We start from the raw sequence: 17,533 nt of genomic DNA, 5'->3' as shown, positions 1-17,533 counted from the left end.
TGTAGATGTGTGTAATGGTGGAGAGGGCTTTTCCCGAGATGGACTGGTCCGTATCCACTACATTTTGTAGGATTTTCAGTTCAAGGGCACTGGTGTTTCCATACCAGGCTGTGATGCAGCCAGTCAATATACTCTTCATCATACATCTGTAGAAGTTTGTCAAAGTTTTGGGTGTCATGCTGAATCTTCACAAACTTCTAAGGAAGTCGAGGCGCTACTGTGCCTTTCTCGTAATTGCACTTGCCTGCTGGGCCCAGGACAAGTTGTCTGAAATGATTACACAGAGGAATTTAAAGTTGCTGACCCTCGCCGCCACTGATCTCCTGATGAGGACGGGCAGTTTTCTCCAGGATGTCATTACTCAGCTCCTTGGAGCTGATTATTTACCAGTGGTTGGTGATTCAATTAGTTAGATAGTATGACATACCCTTCATGTTTCCCTGTTGACTCTTCGATCTGCTCCTTTGTTGCTATAGTCAGTAATAAAAAAGGCCTTAAACCAGAGCTAACTCTATTGTATCTGCCGCTCCCACCTCTCTGCCACCAGGGTGGTGATAAATGTTTTGTTTTATATTGTGTGATGATGTCTGCTATGGGTCATTAAACCATCTGTCTGTCTACAGGTAACTCAGAAGCCCTGAATCCCCGGCCTCAGTCGGTTATTTCCCCGGCCGATTTACATGGCATGTGGTACCCTACAGTTCGCAGAACACTGGTTTGTCTTTCGAAACTTTACAGATGCATTGATGTAAGTTTCCGAAAAGGCCTGCTTTTTACTTGAACAATTACTCCTCTTTCACCTAAAGGCTAATTGCACCCAACTTTAACTTTCAATAAGAAAATCTTATGGATGGTGAGGGGAGGATAATTATGATTTGAAAATGTAATATTGTGTTAGTTCTCCACTCACTTTGAAGCTTGGTTCCTAGCACTCAGCTGCTTTTGTTCTTTGCCGAGTTGACTGGCCCATGTATTGCAGAAGGATGGACTGGTAGCACAAGGTGAAGCAAGATGTTCATGTGTAGGTTGAGCAACTGCAGGGCCTGGTTGTGGGGAATAGCTGCTCACGTTCTATTGATTTTAATTAAATGCAGGCACTCCACAGAGTCTGGGAGACCTGGTTTATGGAAATTCCCATAATGTGGATGAAAACCTTTCATTTGCATGCCATCAATACAAATTCCAACAGTGTGTTGAGGTATCCAATTTAGGTTTATTTATAACTTGTACATTGAAACACACAGTGAAATGTGTAATTTGCATTAACTCCCACCAAACACAAAGATGTATTGGGGGCAAGTGTCGGCATTCATTCCGGCGCCAACTTAGCATGCCCACAGTGTTTAGTAGCAACGAACGGAGCAAACCAAGCCTCTCTCCCACCCTTCCATCCACCCAATGCTCCCCCAACCCCCCACAACACACACATACACAAAGATATAAAACCTCTTGTATGAATGGTCTTTTCCTTTCTTCTTTAAAGTCGATTCAACAGGAGACGGTTCAAATTAAAATATTATTGTAATAGAATTACAGTACAAATTGTGCCCAAGAGTGACATCTATCACCAATCAAGTCATTGTGCCCACACGGACTTCATCTTAATGAGAATAATGATGATGCCTCTGTCTTACAAAGGAAAACAACACTGAATGCTGAATCCCTGGTTCCCTTGTTGTTCTTTCAATTAGGTTTATGTTATGGAGTTACAAAACATAACAAGGATAACATGACATTACAAAAGTATAAAGGCTAAATGAATGGGAGAAAGTCTGGAGAATAGATTATAACTGTCTAACTGTCACCAGTTGTCTAACTTTTGGGTCTACACTTCCTTATGTTTAGCAGCAGTTCATAAACAGCGTACAACATGAGAGAGGTTAAGAAAGCCATGAACATGCAATTTATTTTTTATCCATTCATTAATATCTGGATGTCACTGGCTAGGTTGCCATTTATTGCCCATCTTCAATAACCCTTAAGAAGATGCAATGAGTCATCTTGAACTGCTACAGCTTTCTGGTGAAGATGCTCTCAAAGTGCTGTTGAGTAAGAAATTGCAGGATTTAGACCAAGCAATAGTGAAGGACCTGCAATATATTTCCAAATCTAGATGTTTTGAGAGTTGAAGGGGAAGTTGCAGGTGATGGTGGTGCTGCTCTGTGCCTGTGGCCCTTGTCCTCCTCACTAGTAAAAGTTACAGATTTGGCAGGTAGGTGATTGCTGAGTGATTACTGTAAGCAGCTAACCATAGTGCAGTTTGTGGATGGTTCAGACCGCACTCACTGGAGGCTGTGGATGTTCAAGATGGTGGATGGGATGTCAGTCAGGTGCACTGCTTTGTCCTGAATAGCATCAAGCCTCTGGAGAGTTATTGGAGTTGAACTCAGTCCGGCAAAGTGGAGAGTATTCCATTTTGCCTCCAGCACTCGTCCTCATCCCTGCAATATATTTAAAGTGCCAGTCTGCATTGAAATGGCACCTGTAGGGTTCTAGAATGTATAATATGCTTTACAGAAGTATTACCAAGCAAAGACTGGCACTTCATAGCATTTAAACTAATGGCCTAAAGCACAGTTAGAGATGTTAAAAAATGAGCTAAAAGGAAGGTTGGAGAGGTGTAGGGACTTGGCAGTAGGAGGCAATTCCACCAGGGTAGAGCAAAAGAATGGGGTAATTGCAGGTTGCATAGAATGAAGAGTATACTGACCAACACTAAACTAGGCATGACAACCCACCTCAGAGCACTGAAATGTTACATCTATCCAGTTATGTTATGGCTCAGAATGTTGGACAATATCTAGTAACATGAGGAAATGAATTGTAGCAGCAGAGATGTGGTTTTTGAGGAGGATGCAAAGAATATCATGGACAAAATGAATATCTAATGAGGATGTCATGAACAGAGCAAACACAAAAAGAGAAATAATGTGTGAGATCATGAAAAGGCAACGTGACTTCATTGAACATGTGATTTGGAAAGAGGAGTTAGAATGCACTGTAATTATGGGAAAGATTGAAGGGAAGAAAGCAAGAGGAAGGCAAAGACAAATGATGATGGAGACAGCAGCCAGAGAATTGGAAATGAATACCAATGAATTGATCCACTTGACCTGAAACAGGAGTGTGTGGGCCATGGCAGTCAAAGCTCAAACTGGGCACAGCACCTGATGATGATGATAGATTTCCTGTTGAGACATTCATTTATCTGCTGTATGAGGCAGCTGGTCCGGAGCTCTTGGGCAACATGTGATATCCTGGCAATAACCCACTAGGCTCTGCACATTTTCTGGCAACTTGTGCAGCCAGTTCCTGTAAGTGAACGGTTCCGCTCTGGTGCTGAGAAACACAGCTGTTACAGAAGCAAAATACTGCAGGTGACAGAGTTAAAGACAGCGAATGCTAGAAGCACTCAGCAAGCCACGTAGCATCTGTGGAGAGAGTTTGGTTAACAGTGTATGTGTTAGCACTGAAGCTGAAGTGTGCGTGGTGTAACTGGTGTGTTTTTTTTCCAGCGGACGGTCTTTCAGGGTCTGTCACAGGAAGCCCTGTCTGCCTGTATCCACTCATTACTGAGCGCTGCTGGTTCAATCACTAAAAACAAGGTCAGTCAACATTGCGTACTTGTGTCTGGCTGGTTCTGTCTCACTCCATCCTCTTCCCCTCTCCTTTTCATCCTGTTGAATTTCTCCGGCTCTCCTGAACCTGACCAGAGGTAGGCTCCATGGCCTGGGCTCACTTATCCACGTGAGCCTTGATAGTTGTGGTGAAGCTGTTTGACCACGGGCTCTAGCAGAGCCAAGACCAGTTCTGTCCTTGTCCACCATCCAGACCAAGTGAGCACATGCAGAGACCCTTCCCTACCTAGTCATGCCAAAACCACTTAGCATCATGCTTTCTATCATCCAAAGTAACTAATAGACCCTGTGATCTATGTGTCTGCCGCACATTGAATGGACCAGAAAAGAAAGTAGAATTAGAACAGATTAATTTTGTTTTATGAGCTAGATTACTGTTCTGTTTAATACAGAATAATTTTGGATAAATTCTGCATGAAAGGCCTAAAGGGCTTATGAAGTGTACCTTTTTCCATGCTAAGGATGTCTCAAAGTTCATTGCAACCAATGAATTAAGCTTGAAGTGGAATGAATGTTATAATGCAGGAAACATGGTCACACAGCAAGCTTGTAGAAGCAGATTTGTGGTGATGTTCTAACAATCTTACCACTGTTAATTTCAGATTCATGTGTAGGCCCGAGGCAAGATTCAGCTCACTGCTCGGTGACCTTTACTCAGCGCTAAGCTGAATCAAGGGTCTCGGACTCTCTTAAATGCTATTTGTTCGTGTTTATTGTTTGCATGATTTGTTTTTATTTTCCTTTTCTCTGCACATTGGGGCATTTGACAGTCTTTTTTAGTGGGGTCTTTTGGGTTTCTTTGTTTCATGGCTGCCTGTTAGGAGACAAATATCAAGGTTGTATGATGTATACATACTTTATAATAAATGTTCTTTGAAGTTTGAAATGCAAGGCTTAGTGTAATATTTCAACCAAAAGTTGTCCCATCTTCTTACTGCACTGGCAGCAGAAGACTAGACTTAACACTTTGCTTGCAATAAATGTACTATGTTACTTGTCTTCTATTCAGAACCAGCCCAGTCACATCTGAGTGGAGGGCATCTAGTAGCTTGAAGAATGGTATTCAATTTCATTAATAGATATGCTGAAAGAGTCCTGCTAAGTTGGTCTGTGTGGTCTTTATGCTGATTCTGGAGACACTTTCTTCTTCGTCCACTTCCTTCTGAAGACCTCTTCATCAAGTTACAAACAGATCACTGTCAGTATGAACTAGCTAAGTTTAAAATAAATGTACGTTTGAAGTTTGTTTATTTTATACATCTTGTATTCTGCACGTTTAAGATCTGTAAAGTCAGCAACCTGTGCCAGCCTGGAGGATATCTTTGGGGGGAGGGGGAATTTTGGGGAATTTTCTTCTGTTGTAAAATCTGATTATGTTGCACAAGATGCAAAGATTGGAGTAAGTTGGTTAATCACTTAATCCAGGAGCTTATTATGTAAAGAATGTTGATCCTTTGTCTGAATTTTTGTTCCAGACTCTGACGGATGGACAGCTCTTCCTTATCAAGCATCTTCTGATCCTTCGGGAACAGATTGCTCCTTTCCATACTGACTTTGCCATTAAGGAAATTTCCCTGGACCTGAAAAAGACTAGAGGTACTGCATGGTGCTGGCTGGTAGAGCTGGGTGGTCCCATTCTGCCCATCCTTTACTGTTCAACACAATTCCAGGTTTATTCTATGTTCATTTGCAATGACTTGCGTGTTTTCTTCCATGTCTTTTTAACAACTAATTCTGCAACTCTGTATTACTCACTGTTTCTTGCAGCTATAGCACACTCTTAAATCATGTTGGCTAAATACGTTGCTAGCTCTCGTTATCTGAGCAAGGCCCAAGATTTGTCTTCAACGATCAGGCCTAAGGAGAAGTGTTGCCTCTGAACAGCACCTGCGTTAAGAATGACGCTCTGAATAGCTGCACAGATCCAAGATTTGTCCATTATTGATCAGCACATTACTGTAAATGAAGCAGGAGCTTACTGCCTTTGGAAAGGAACACTATCACTTGAGCTGTTTCCCGTGTTGCAGTGCTATGGTTTCACCACCAGATGGTGACAGAGCCATTACTCTCAAAGCTAATTGCATCATAGTGCAATGCCTCTGTGCCTTTCCGTGCTATACAGAGCGGATGTGTTCCTGGAAAACATTTTGTAAAGTGAAATTATAAATCACATAGGCTGAGAAAAGTGCCTGATTGGTTTTTCAATACAATGTCTTGTCAGCAGAGAGTACTGCAATATTTGTTAGAGTAAGAAACAGCTTTCTAAATTGAAAATGCACATTGTTATGCAACCTGCTAAATCTGGCATTCATAAATTGAGGAATATTTCTTACAATCTTCTGTTCTAATTGACTCTCCCATTTATTCCTGTGGGATGCCTTTTCTCTTTCAAAGGGCAGTGTTTCTAATATCAACAAAATCTTACAAGGGTAAAAGCAAAATTTTTTTAATACATTTAAAATAATATAAGAATGTTTTTTTAAAAAGGTAAAAACAAAATGTTGGAACACTCAACAGGTCAGGCTACATTTTCAGTACCTTCTAACTCTGGCTGCTCATCTCTTTTTTTCTCCAGTCCTGCTGAAGTGTCTCGGCCTGAAATGTCATCTTTACTCTTTCCCACAGACACTGCCTGGCCTGCTGAGTTCCTTCAGCACTTTGTGTGTGTGTGTGTGTTGCTTGGATTTCCAGCATCTCCAGATTTTCTCTTGTTTGACAATTAAGTTCTATTTTGCTGGACAAGCTTTGTGCTTTTCGTGTGCTAGCATTAGGGAAGTGGTCATAAAGCCAATGCACTCTCAGCAGGTGTCTAAACTTTTGAATGACTCCATCAGTACGTTTGGGAGTAGATTTTCTCCCCCCCCCCATGGCAAACTGGGCTCAAATATAAATTAAATCATCTCACCACATGACCAAACTAATTTATTACTGCTCTCAGCTGCAGCCTTGTAACTGCATGTTAAACAAAACTATTTAAGTATTGAAAGACGTTAATCCATTTTTGTGTATGTTTTTTTCTGTCTGCTCTTTGCTTTGTTGGCCTTTGCAATGTTGAATGCTGTACTTCATTTCCGAATCAACTAACTACGTCTCTGAATTGCACCTGAACATTAATAAGCTCCTCATTTTACACGGTGTTTCTAGTTGAGATACAGGTGAAGGGTAAATATATCCTTGTGGTATTGTTAGCTGGCTGGCTCATGGCTTTGCTCCCTCATTACGTGTGCAGTTGCTGCATGGAGAAATCTATGTGCCAGCCGGTAAGTAAAGTGGTGAGCTGATGGTGGTAAGTAATCAAAGCTTTGCATTGGCCTCCTCCATTCACTCAACCAATGTGGGTTCCACAGGCTGAGCCAGAATCAAATCGTCCCATCCCAATTGCCATGGAGAAGGTGCTGGTGAGCTGCCTTCTGGAGCCCCTGTGGTCCTCGAGGTGTGGGGGTACCATCATCTTGACCCACAAAGGAATGGAAGTGTATTTCCAAATCAGGTTGGTGCGTGGCTTGGAGGGTAACTTCCACATCATGGTGGTGCCATGCTTATCAGAGTCGGGTTTACATGGCGAAGTACCGGGCAATACGTAGAGATCACTATAACTTACAGTATGAAGAGGGAGCAACAGAGTGAGGTAGTGTTCGTGGATTCGTGGAGCGTTCAGAAGTCCGATGGCAGAGGGAAAGAAGCTGTTCCTAAAATGTTGTGTATGCGTCCTCAGACTGGTCTACCACATCGATGATGGAAGCAATGAGAAGAGCGCATGTACTGGATGGTGAGATTCCTAATGATAGATGCTGCCTTCTTGAGGCAACACCTTTTGAAGATGCCCTCAATGGTGGGGAGGCCAGTGCCTATGATACAGCTGGCTGAGTTTACAATCCTCTGCAGCTTTTTCCAGTCCTGTGCATTGGTGCCTCCGTACCAGGTGGTGATGCGACCAGTCAGAATGCTCTGCAGAGATTTGAAAGTCTTTGGTAACATAGCAAATCTCCTCAAGCTCCATTGAAATACAGTCACTGGTGTGCCCTCTTCATCATTGCATAAGCATGTTAGGCCCAGGATAGATCTTCAGAGATGTAATTTGGAATCTGCTCACCCTTTCCACTGTAAACCCCTCGATGTGTGTTCTCTCGATTTCTTCTTCTTGAAGTCCACAATCAGTTCTTCATCTTACTGAAGTTGAGTGCAAGATTGCTGTTGCATCACAGCTCAACCAGTGGAACTGTCTCATCCTGTATGCCCCCTCGTAACCATATGAGATCCTGCCAGCAATAGACGGGGGTGCCTAGCCACACAGTCATGAGTTTAAGGAGAGTAGAGCAGTGGGCCAAGCACACATCCTTGAGGAGTACCTGATTTTGAAGAACACACTAAATAAACTAGGTGTTTCAAGGAGTATTCGTAGTTTTTAAAGGAATTTTAGTTAAAAACAGGTGAAGGTCTTAGAGTGTCTTGAAAAAATATTCAGCCCCCAACCCTTTATTCACATATATATTACAATCAGGGATTTTGATCAATTTAACTGAGAATTTTTATTTGTGAATCACATGCTCCTTTTCTCACAGTGGAGCCCAAAAAAAACCAGGGAAAATTGTAAAGCATGAAAAACTAAAAATTCAAAACCTGTAATGTCAGCACTTCAAAAGTATGCATCCACTTTTGCTCAGTTGGACCACCTGTCTCAGCTATTACAGCCGTGGTCTTTGGAGAAGTCTCATTAGCTTTGCACAAGATTTGCCCGTTCCTCCTTGCAAAATTGCTCAAGCTGTACCAGGTTATCTGGGGAGCGGTGGTGGACAGCAATCTTGAGGTCTTGCCAGAGATGTTCGATCGGGTTAAGGTCAGGACTCGGACTGGGTCACTCAAGGACATCAGTTTTCTTCACTGGATGGTTGCTCTGCCAGTATGCTTTGGGTCTTTGTCCTACTGAAAGACGGACTTCCTCGTCAGTTTAAGCTTTGTGGCAGATTCTTGCAGATACTTCTCTAGGATCTCTCTGTATTTAGCAGCATTCATCTTCCCATCAACCCTGAGCAGGTTTCCAGTCCCTGCTGCTGAAAGACACCCCCACAGCATGAGGCTACCTTGACCATACTTTGCAGTTACCGGGCTGATGCGCAGTATTAGATTTATGCCACACTTACTGATTAGTGTTGAGGCCAAAAAGTTCCATTTTAATCTCATCCGACCACAAGACTGTCTTCCACGTCTTTACAGTATTTTCTAAGTGACACTTTGCAAAGTCTTTACAGGCAAGGATATGTTTTTTTTTAAAGACAGGCCTTCTTATTTGCCACACCTCCATAAGAACCTTCTTCGTGCAAGGCCTTGGAGATTGTGGAGCCATGAACTTCATCCCTAGTTGCAGCCACTGACTTCTGCAGCTCAGTCAGAGTGACTGTTGGTGTCACAGTAGCCTCTCTTACAAGTGCTATTCTTCTCCGGCGACTAAGTTTGGCGGTGGGGGGGGGGGAGGGCGCAGCCTGAGCCTGGCGGTGTGGCTGTTGTTTCATGTATTTTCTCCACTTGTGGATGATGGACTGGAGTGAACTTCGAGGTCGTTCACTGCCTTTGAGATGGTCTCCTACCCTTCCCCAGGTTTGTGCTTCTTTATTACTGTTTCCCTGACTTGTCTTGAATGCTCTTTTGTCTTCAGTTTGGTTTGGTCTGATGAAAATCTACCATACTGTTAGACCTTACAGAGAGAGAGGGTATTTATTCTTATGAATTCATTGAAAGAAGGTGATTTTCTACGTCACCAAATTGGATGAGTGGTAAGGTAATGCACAGTATTGCACCTGAGGAAAGTTAATGTAGTAATTACAAAGGGGGTGAATAATTTCTAAGCTTCACAATTTTGGTTTTTAATTTTTAGTTAAATGTTGACAGTTTTTTTGAGATTTTCTTTTGATTTGACATGATGCATAATGTTTTGTAGACAGGCTCAAAAAGTTCTATTCTAAATTTCGAAAATGAGAGTAAAATGTGAAAACAGTTTTGGGGGCTGACTACTTTTTCAAAGCACTGTATCTCAGTGGTTCTTTCTCAAGGTATGAAATTTCAAATTATGTTTTGCAAAAAAGAATAATTAACTTTCAGTTTCTGGTGAAATTGAGTTTTTTCCGAAGGAGACTGTTTATAGAGTAGACTACAGGGTCGGTTATGACCCTGCTCAATGTTCTCTCCTCAGGACTGCACTTTAAGCCTTGAGGCTGCCTTCTTACCAAGAAACAATGCATGGATGAGAGTTGCTGGCAATGCTGTTAACTCTTGAATTGACCATCAACAAGAGAGCTCTTGTGTGCCAGGTGTTCATGGTGAGGTCCTGCTAATAGCCATTACACAGCTCTGGAACTCTGCAATTGGTCCATTTAGTAGTTCATCTGTCATAATCGTATACGTCTGAAACTTACAAGAGGATGTGAAACAGTCTCTCGCTGGCTCACATTAATAAGCTTCCTTCCTTCAGAGACTCCCAGTGCAGTGGCACATCTTCTCCTCCTCACAAAAGCTGCTACACGGGCTGACTCTCCATTTGTTGGAAGTGTCAGATGCTTCTCTAAACCTTCCCTTTATTTATTGCCAGACTTGGTCTAGATGGGATACCTGGCTGGGTACTGAAGACCTGGGCTGATCAGCTGGCTGGAGTGTTCACGGAGATCTTTAACCTCTCACTTCGGCAGTCTGAGGTACCCACCTGCTTCACGCAGGCTTCAATTATACCGGTGCCCAGGAAAAACATGATGACCTGCCTCTATGACTATTGTCCAGTAGCACTTACATCCACAGTGTTGTTCTGAGAGGTTAGTGATGAAACATATCAACTCCTGCCTGAGAGTGACTTACATTGGCTCCAATTTACCTACAGGAACACCAGGTCCTCAGCAGATGCCATCTCATTGGCTGTTCACTGAACCCTGGAACGTCTGAACAGCAGAGATGCATACATCAGGATGCTTTGTATCGATTACAACTCAGCATTCAGTGCTATCATCCCTCAAAACTAATCAATAAGCTCCTAGACCATGGCCTCAATACCTCCTTGTGCATTTGGATCCTCAATTTCCTCACTTCAGACCCCAGTCAGTTTGGATTGGCAACAACCTCTCCTCCACAATCTCCATCAGCACTGGTGCATGACAAGGCTGTGTGCTTTGCCCCCTGCTTTACTCATTTGACACTTATGACTGTGTGGCTAAGCACAGCTCCAATGCCATAATCAAGTTTGCTGATGACACCACGGTCATGGGCTGAATCAAAGGTGGCGATGAATCAGCATACAGGAGGGCAATTGAAAATCTGGCTGAATGGTGCCATAACAACAATCTCTTACTCTATGTTAGCAAGGCCAAGGAGCTGTTTATTGACTTCAGGAAGAGGAAACCAGAGGTCCATGAGCCAGATCTTATCAGAGGATCAGAGTTGGAAAGGGTCAGCAACTTTAAATTCCTCTGTGTTATCATTTTGGAAGACCTGTCCTGGGCCCAACACTTAAGTGCAGTTTTGAAGAAAGCATGGCAGGGGCTCTGTTTCCTTAATATTTTGCAAAGATTTGGCATGACATCTAAAACTTTGACAAATTTGTATAGATGTGTAGTAGAGAGTATATTCGCAAACACAGGGAAATCTGCAGATGCTGGAATTTCAAGCAACGTGTATAAAAATTGCTGGTGAACGCAGCAGGCCAGGCAACATCTCTCGGAAGAGGTCCAGTTGATGTTTCGGGCCGAGACTCTTCGTCAGGACGAACTGAAAGAAGAGGTAGTAAGAGATTTGAAAGTGGAAGAGGGAGGGGGAGATCTGAAATGATAGGAGAAGACAGGAGGAGGAGGGATGGAGCTAAGAGCTGGAAAGTTGATTCATGCTTTTGCTCTCAGAGCTGGGAAAAAAGAGCCCTGTTTGCCAATGCAATCCTCTTAGTTTTCTAAACAAAAAGCTTATTTTTCTCTTAAACTTTTCTAAGTCGACTATTCTAATTATTGTTACACTTCTGAACAAATGCACACAATCCTACTCCTTACACTCAACTACTCCCAACTTTCCCTTCTAGCTCCTAACCGCAATTTCCCTTTTTGGCTCACCCACTTATCCTGCCTACAGTCTCTCCCCACCTTCCCAACTGTTTTTCCTTTCTATTTTATAATGTTTTACACTGTTGTAAACTTGCACATTTTGTTCCAACATTTTACAGAAATGCTGTGCAATAGTCTTCAGGAAGCTTTGGAGCTGTTTCCTTAGAAGTCTCAGACTGCAAGGATCTTAACATAGAACAGTACAGTACAGGTCCTTTGACCCACGATGGTGTGCTGATGCATTAACCTACTCCAAGACACTTCCTCCCACATGGCCCTCCATTCTTCCTGCCATCCATGTGCCTATCAAATGTCTCTTCAATGTCCCTAATGTGTCAGTGTCTACCGCCACCAGAGGCACTCCATTGATTTCACCTACCACTCTGTATAAAAACATGCCCCTGACATCCCCCGTTATATTTTCCTTCAATCAACTCTCATATAAGCCATTTCTACCCTGGGAGGGGGGGGGCGGGGGAGCCTCTGCCTGTCCATTTAATCTATGCCTCTTATTATCTTGTATACCTCTATCAAGTCACCTCTAATCCTCCTTTTCTCCAAAGAGTAAAGCCCTAGCTCGCTCAATGTATCTTCGTAAGACATGCTTTCTAATCCATGCAACATGCTGGTAAATCTCCTCTGAAGCTTCCACACCCTTCCTATAAGAAAGTGACCAGAACTGAACGCAATACTGCAAGTGTGATCTAACCAGAGTTTTATAGAGTTGCAGCATTACCTCGTGGCTCTTGAATTCAATCCCCAACTATTGAAGACCAACACACATTACGTATTCTTAACCACCCTGTCAACCTGCACTGAAACTTTGTAGGATCTATGGATGTAAACCCAAGATCTCTCTACTCATCTACATTTTTAAGAATCCTGCCACTAACCCTGAATTCCGCTCTCAAGTTTGACCTTCCACACTTATCCAGATTGAACTGCATCTGCCGCATCTCAGCCCATCACTGCATCCTAGCAATGCCCCATTGTAACTTATGGCAGTCTTCAACACTATCCCAGATCCGACAACCATTGTATCGTCTGCAAACTTATTAACCCACTCTTCCACTTCCTCATTCAAGTCATTTATAAAAATCACAAAGAGCAGGGGTCCCAGAATAGACCCCCCAGAACACTAATCAGGCAGAACTCGCCCCCATCTGCTTCAGCCCTCTACCTTCTGTGGCAAGCCAATTCTGAATGCACACAACTGGTCTTTGTTCTGCCCTTTGAGCCTTTGCTTTTTACCTTGATTGGCTTCAGTTTGAAATATAAAGTCGGTTTCAGCTTTTTTTTGTGTCATTAACACAAGAGATTTCCTGGGCATTGGTGTTTCCATAGCAGGTTGTGTTGCAACCAGTCAGGACACTCTCCACTTCCAATCTATGCAAATTTGTCAAAGTTTTAGGTGAGGTGTCAAATCTACAGAAAGTTTGAAGATGATAGAGCACTGTCATGCCTTCCTTGTGATGGTATTTGCATACTGGTTGCAGGAGAGATCCTCTGATATGGTATCACCAAGAAATTTAAAGTTACTGACCATCCCCTCCTTCAATCCCTTTATGAAGACTGGCTCATGGATCTCCATCTTCTTCCTCCTGTAGTCAGTAATCAACCCTTTAGTTTTGCTGACATTGAATGAGAGATGGTTGTTCAGCCAGATTTTCAGTCTCCTTCCTGTATGCTGATCCATCACCACCTTTGATTCAACCAACAGCAGTGATGTTAGCAAACTTGGATATGGCATTGGAGTTGGACAGCCACACAGTTATAAGTATGAAGTGAGTAGAGCAGGGGTCTTAAGTGCACATCCTTGTGGTGCACCTGTGCTGGTGGTGATTGTTGAGATGTTTCTGCCAGTCCATACAGATTGAGGTCTGCAAGGGAGGAAATTGAGGATCCAGTTGTGCAGGGAGGTACTGAGGAGGTACTTGGAGCTTAGTGGTTAGTTTTGAGGGGATGATAGTGTTGGATGCTGAGCTGTAGTCACTGAAGAGCATCCTGATGTATGCATCTTCACTGCCCAGATGTTGCAGAATTGAGTGAAGAGCCAATGAAATGACATCTGCTATTGACCTGTTGTGTCAGTAGGAAAATTAGAGGGGATCCAAATCACTACAGGCATGAACGATTTGCTTCATGACTAACCTCTCAAAGCACTTAATCACAGTGGATGTGATTTCCTACTGGATGCTAATCATTGGGGCATGTTACCTTGTTCTTCTTGGGTTCCTGCTTGAAGCAGGTACCTCAGACTGCTGAAGTGAAGGCTCGAAGATGTCAGTAAATACTCCAACCTGTTGAATCAGCACAGGCCAGGTGCTTTTCATGGGATGCTTTCACATTAGCCTCAGACTGAAATCACAGAGTTGTTGAGGGATGTGGGGGTTCATGAAGATGCTTCCATGTTCCATCGGGCAAAGCAAGCGTAATAGGCATTGAGCACATCTGGGAGCGAAGCCTTGTTGTCATTTATGTTGCTTGGTTTTGCTTTGTAAGAGTTAATGATGTTCATACCCTGCCACAGTGGCAGGCTCCCTTCTGTGATTCCAGTTTGATCCAGAATTGCCACTTCACATTTGAGATGGCTTTCCAGGGTCAAACCTGGATTTCTTGAATTTTCCTGGAAAGTTCATCCTAAATGCCACTGATCTATTCCTCAGCAGTTTGCAGACCTCCTGGTTCATCCAGGACTACTGGTTGGGGAAAACTGAATGATTTTGTGGATTCACACTCGTCTGCAAGTGTCTTTATAAAGTCTGTAACAATTGTGGCATATCCACTCAGGTCTTCTGAGGAGTCTTTGAACGTGGCCCAGTACACTGACTTGAAGCAATTACATAGCCACTCCTCTCCTCTGCCTCCCATGAACACCTCTTGTTGTCTTTTCCTCTGGTGCCTAGCTCTTTAGCCTTTGCCTTTGTGCACGTAAAGGGGGACAGTCAGGTGATCAGATTTCCCAAACTGAGGTTGAGGAATAGGACAGTAAGGATTCTTGATGTGGGGGGTGGGGGGGAGGGTGAGGGTGGAGTGAGAGATGTGTTTAGCTGCAGGATCCCATTGAAGATGGCAGAAGTTCAGAGAATGATGTGCTGGATATGGAGGCTCATGGGTTGGTAGATAAGGGCAAGGGGAACTCTGTCCCTGTTAATGGCGTGAGGGCGGATGTGTGGGAAATGGAGAAAATGGGGGTGAAGGCAGCATCGATGGTAGAAGAATTGAAACCCTATTCTTTGAAGAAGGACGACATCCCAGGTGTTCTGGAATAGATGTGTCATTAGTCTTTGAGCTCAATAACACAGAAAATGAACAACGCCTTTTACTTGTTTTCAGATGCTGACAAACCATTGCCAGCAAATTTTCTTAGACAATACAAGCATTTAACAACAAGGCAATCAGCAGAAATCAAATTATTTTCTGCTACTTGTTAATTTTTGGAGTCTTGTTTTTAAATTCCACATCTTGAAGGCGTGCAGCTATAATGTAACATCTGATTGTAAGACCAGCTTTTTAATTGGGGAAAACCCCAAAGTGTTGTATATGTACCCTGATGACTAGAGTGAGGGTAGGAATGGTTTGGGATAAAAGAGGAAACACGTGCCTGAGTCTTAGATGGGAGGTCCTTAAAGAATAGTTTGCTTTAGTATTCACCAGTGACAAGGACCTTAAGTGGGAGGCCAGTGTAACGCAGGCTAATGTGCTGGAATGTGTTGATGTAAGAGTGAGGATGTTGTGGATATTTTGAAAGATATTAGGATGAGGTAAGTCCCCACTGCTGGGCAGGATATACTCCGGTTACAGTGGGAATTGAGAGAGGAGATTGTGAGTCTTCGGCAATGATCTTATGTCCTCACTGGCTACAGGAGTAGTGCCAAAAGATGGGAGCATAGCAAATGTTGTCCCTTTGTTTAAGCATTGTAACCCTGGGACTTATAGACAAGTGGGTCTTCATCAGTGGCGGGCAAACTGTTGGAAAGTATTCTTAGAGACAGAATTTGGACAAGCATGGATAGTCAGAGATTTGTGACAGCCAGGTCATACCTCACAAGCCTAATTGATTTTGGGGAAGTGACACAACTAATTGATGAAGGTAGAGCAGTGGATGTGGTTCATAAGGATTTTAGTAAGGTGTCTGACAAGGTTCCCCATGGTCGGCTCATTCAGAAAGTCAGGAGACACGGGATCCAGGGAAACTTGGCTGCATGGATTCAGAACTGTCTTGCCTACAGAAGGCAGAGGATAATAGTAGATGAAGAGCATTCTGCCTGACGGTCGGTGAACACCTGCAGGGATCTGTTCTGGGATCGCTTCCGTTTGTGATTTTTAAAAATCACTTGGATGAGGAAGTGGAAAGGTGGGTTAGTAAGTTTGCAGATGACGTGAAGGTTGGAGGTGTTGTGGATGGTGTAGAAGGTTGTCATAGGTTACAGTGAAACATTGACAGAATACGGGCTGAGCTGAGAAGTTGTAGATGGAGTTCATTCGGAAAAGTGTGAGGTGATACTATTTGGAAGGTCAAATATGAAGGCAGAATACAGGGTTAATGGCAGGTTGTCTTAGTGGGGAATAACAGAGTGATCTTGGGGTTTGAGTCTATACACCCTTCAAAGTTGCCATGCAAATTGATAAGAGTTGCTAAGATGGTGTATAGTGTGTTGGGCTTCATTAGTCATGAGATTGACTTCAAAAGCTACAAGATAATGTTGCAGCTCTATAAAACTCCAAGAACTCAGGTTAAATCCTAATATTGGAATCTAGCTATCTGGAATTTGCATGTTATCCCTGTAACCATGGCTGTGCTTTGCTTGGGAGGTTAATTAGTTGTTATAAATGACCATGGTGTAAGTAGATGACAGGAAATTTGGTGAGGGGTTGACAGACATAAGAGGGAGAAAGGATAGCAGGGAAGTATGTGTGTAAGTTTGGGGTGGTGAGGGCTGGGCATGGACAATAGGCCATATGATCATTTCCTATTAAAATACTAGTTATAAACAGCTTCCTTTAATTTTTAATGAACAGTCTTCAATAAGGAATATGACAGAGGCTACGTTGAGTGACCCACACAGTATGATTAACAGTGAAATGTGAACATAAGTTGGGTTGAATAGCCTTCACTGATGTACCTACTTTATGTGCCTCTGTGCATTTGGTTTGGGAGGTTAGCTAATCACTAATTGATTGATTTTCACCTAAATGTCAAGATTTATTTTATCTCAAAGCTTTATCTTGTCCTGTGGCATTTGACAACTACTTTGCCCTTCATAATCCTGAAAACTCCAACCCTCTCTTCTGCAGCTCAGCGTCTGTGGATTCCAGATGCAGCAGAAAATGCACAACTGGTTCCTTGCCAACAATCATGAGAATGTTGCTTAGGTTGTAAAACACTGACTTTTATTAGAGCTGGGAGGTAGGCCAGCCCTTGTAAAGGATGAGTAAGAGTTTCTATGAAAAAAGACCATCTCCTATTAGAGGAAGTTAATTGCTTGAATGATGTGGCCTTTTTAATATAAATGCAGCAATCCATTATCTTGCATTCCACCCCACTCCTCTCTCCCACCTCTCCCTGCGTTCTGTCTTTTATTCCATCCTGCTGAAAAAGACTTTGAGTCGTCACTATTCTGTAATAGACGTTGGCAGACTGGCATTCTGTTTCTTCCACGGTCACATATATGTGGTGGTTTTTCTTATTCCCCGGCTACCCTGAGCTTATAATTACCCAGTTTTGGCTGTATTTTGGCCCCACCTATACTGCAACTGTACTGATATTTAACCCTTTCTGTTCATCCATGGTCATGATTAAACAGGTCTTGTATCAAGAGTTTC

At 42.9% G+C, this 17,533-nt stretch overlaps 1 protein-coding gene across 1 annotated transcript in view; it reads left to right on the top strand.

The window, feature by feature from the left end:
- Positions 1-17,533, top strand: part of cog3 (component of oligomeric golgi complex 3) — an 84,078-nt gene that overhangs the window by 54,643 nt on the left and 11,902 nt on the right. Inside the window, exons 15-17 of the mRNA XM_063051156.1 lie at positions 624-748; positions 3,516-3,605; positions 5,114-5,234. Of these exons, the coding sequence (XP_062907226.1) occupies positions 624-748; positions 3,516-3,605; positions 5,114-5,234 (336 nt within the window). The remainder of the gene's footprint in view (positions 1-623; positions 749-3,515; positions 3,606-5,113; positions 5,235-17,533) is intronic.

The sequence above is a fragment of the Mobula hypostoma genome, chromosome 6 (genome assembly GCF_963921235.1).
Source record: "Mobula hypostoma chromosome 6, sMobHyp1.1, whole genome shotgun sequence".
Classification (NCBI taxonomy): Eukaryota; Metazoa; Chordata; class Chondrichthyes; order Myliobatiformes; family Myliobatidae; genus Mobula; species Mobula hypostoma.
Note: the sequence above shows the minus strand (reverse complement) of the source record. Positions and strands in the feature narration are given on the sequence as shown.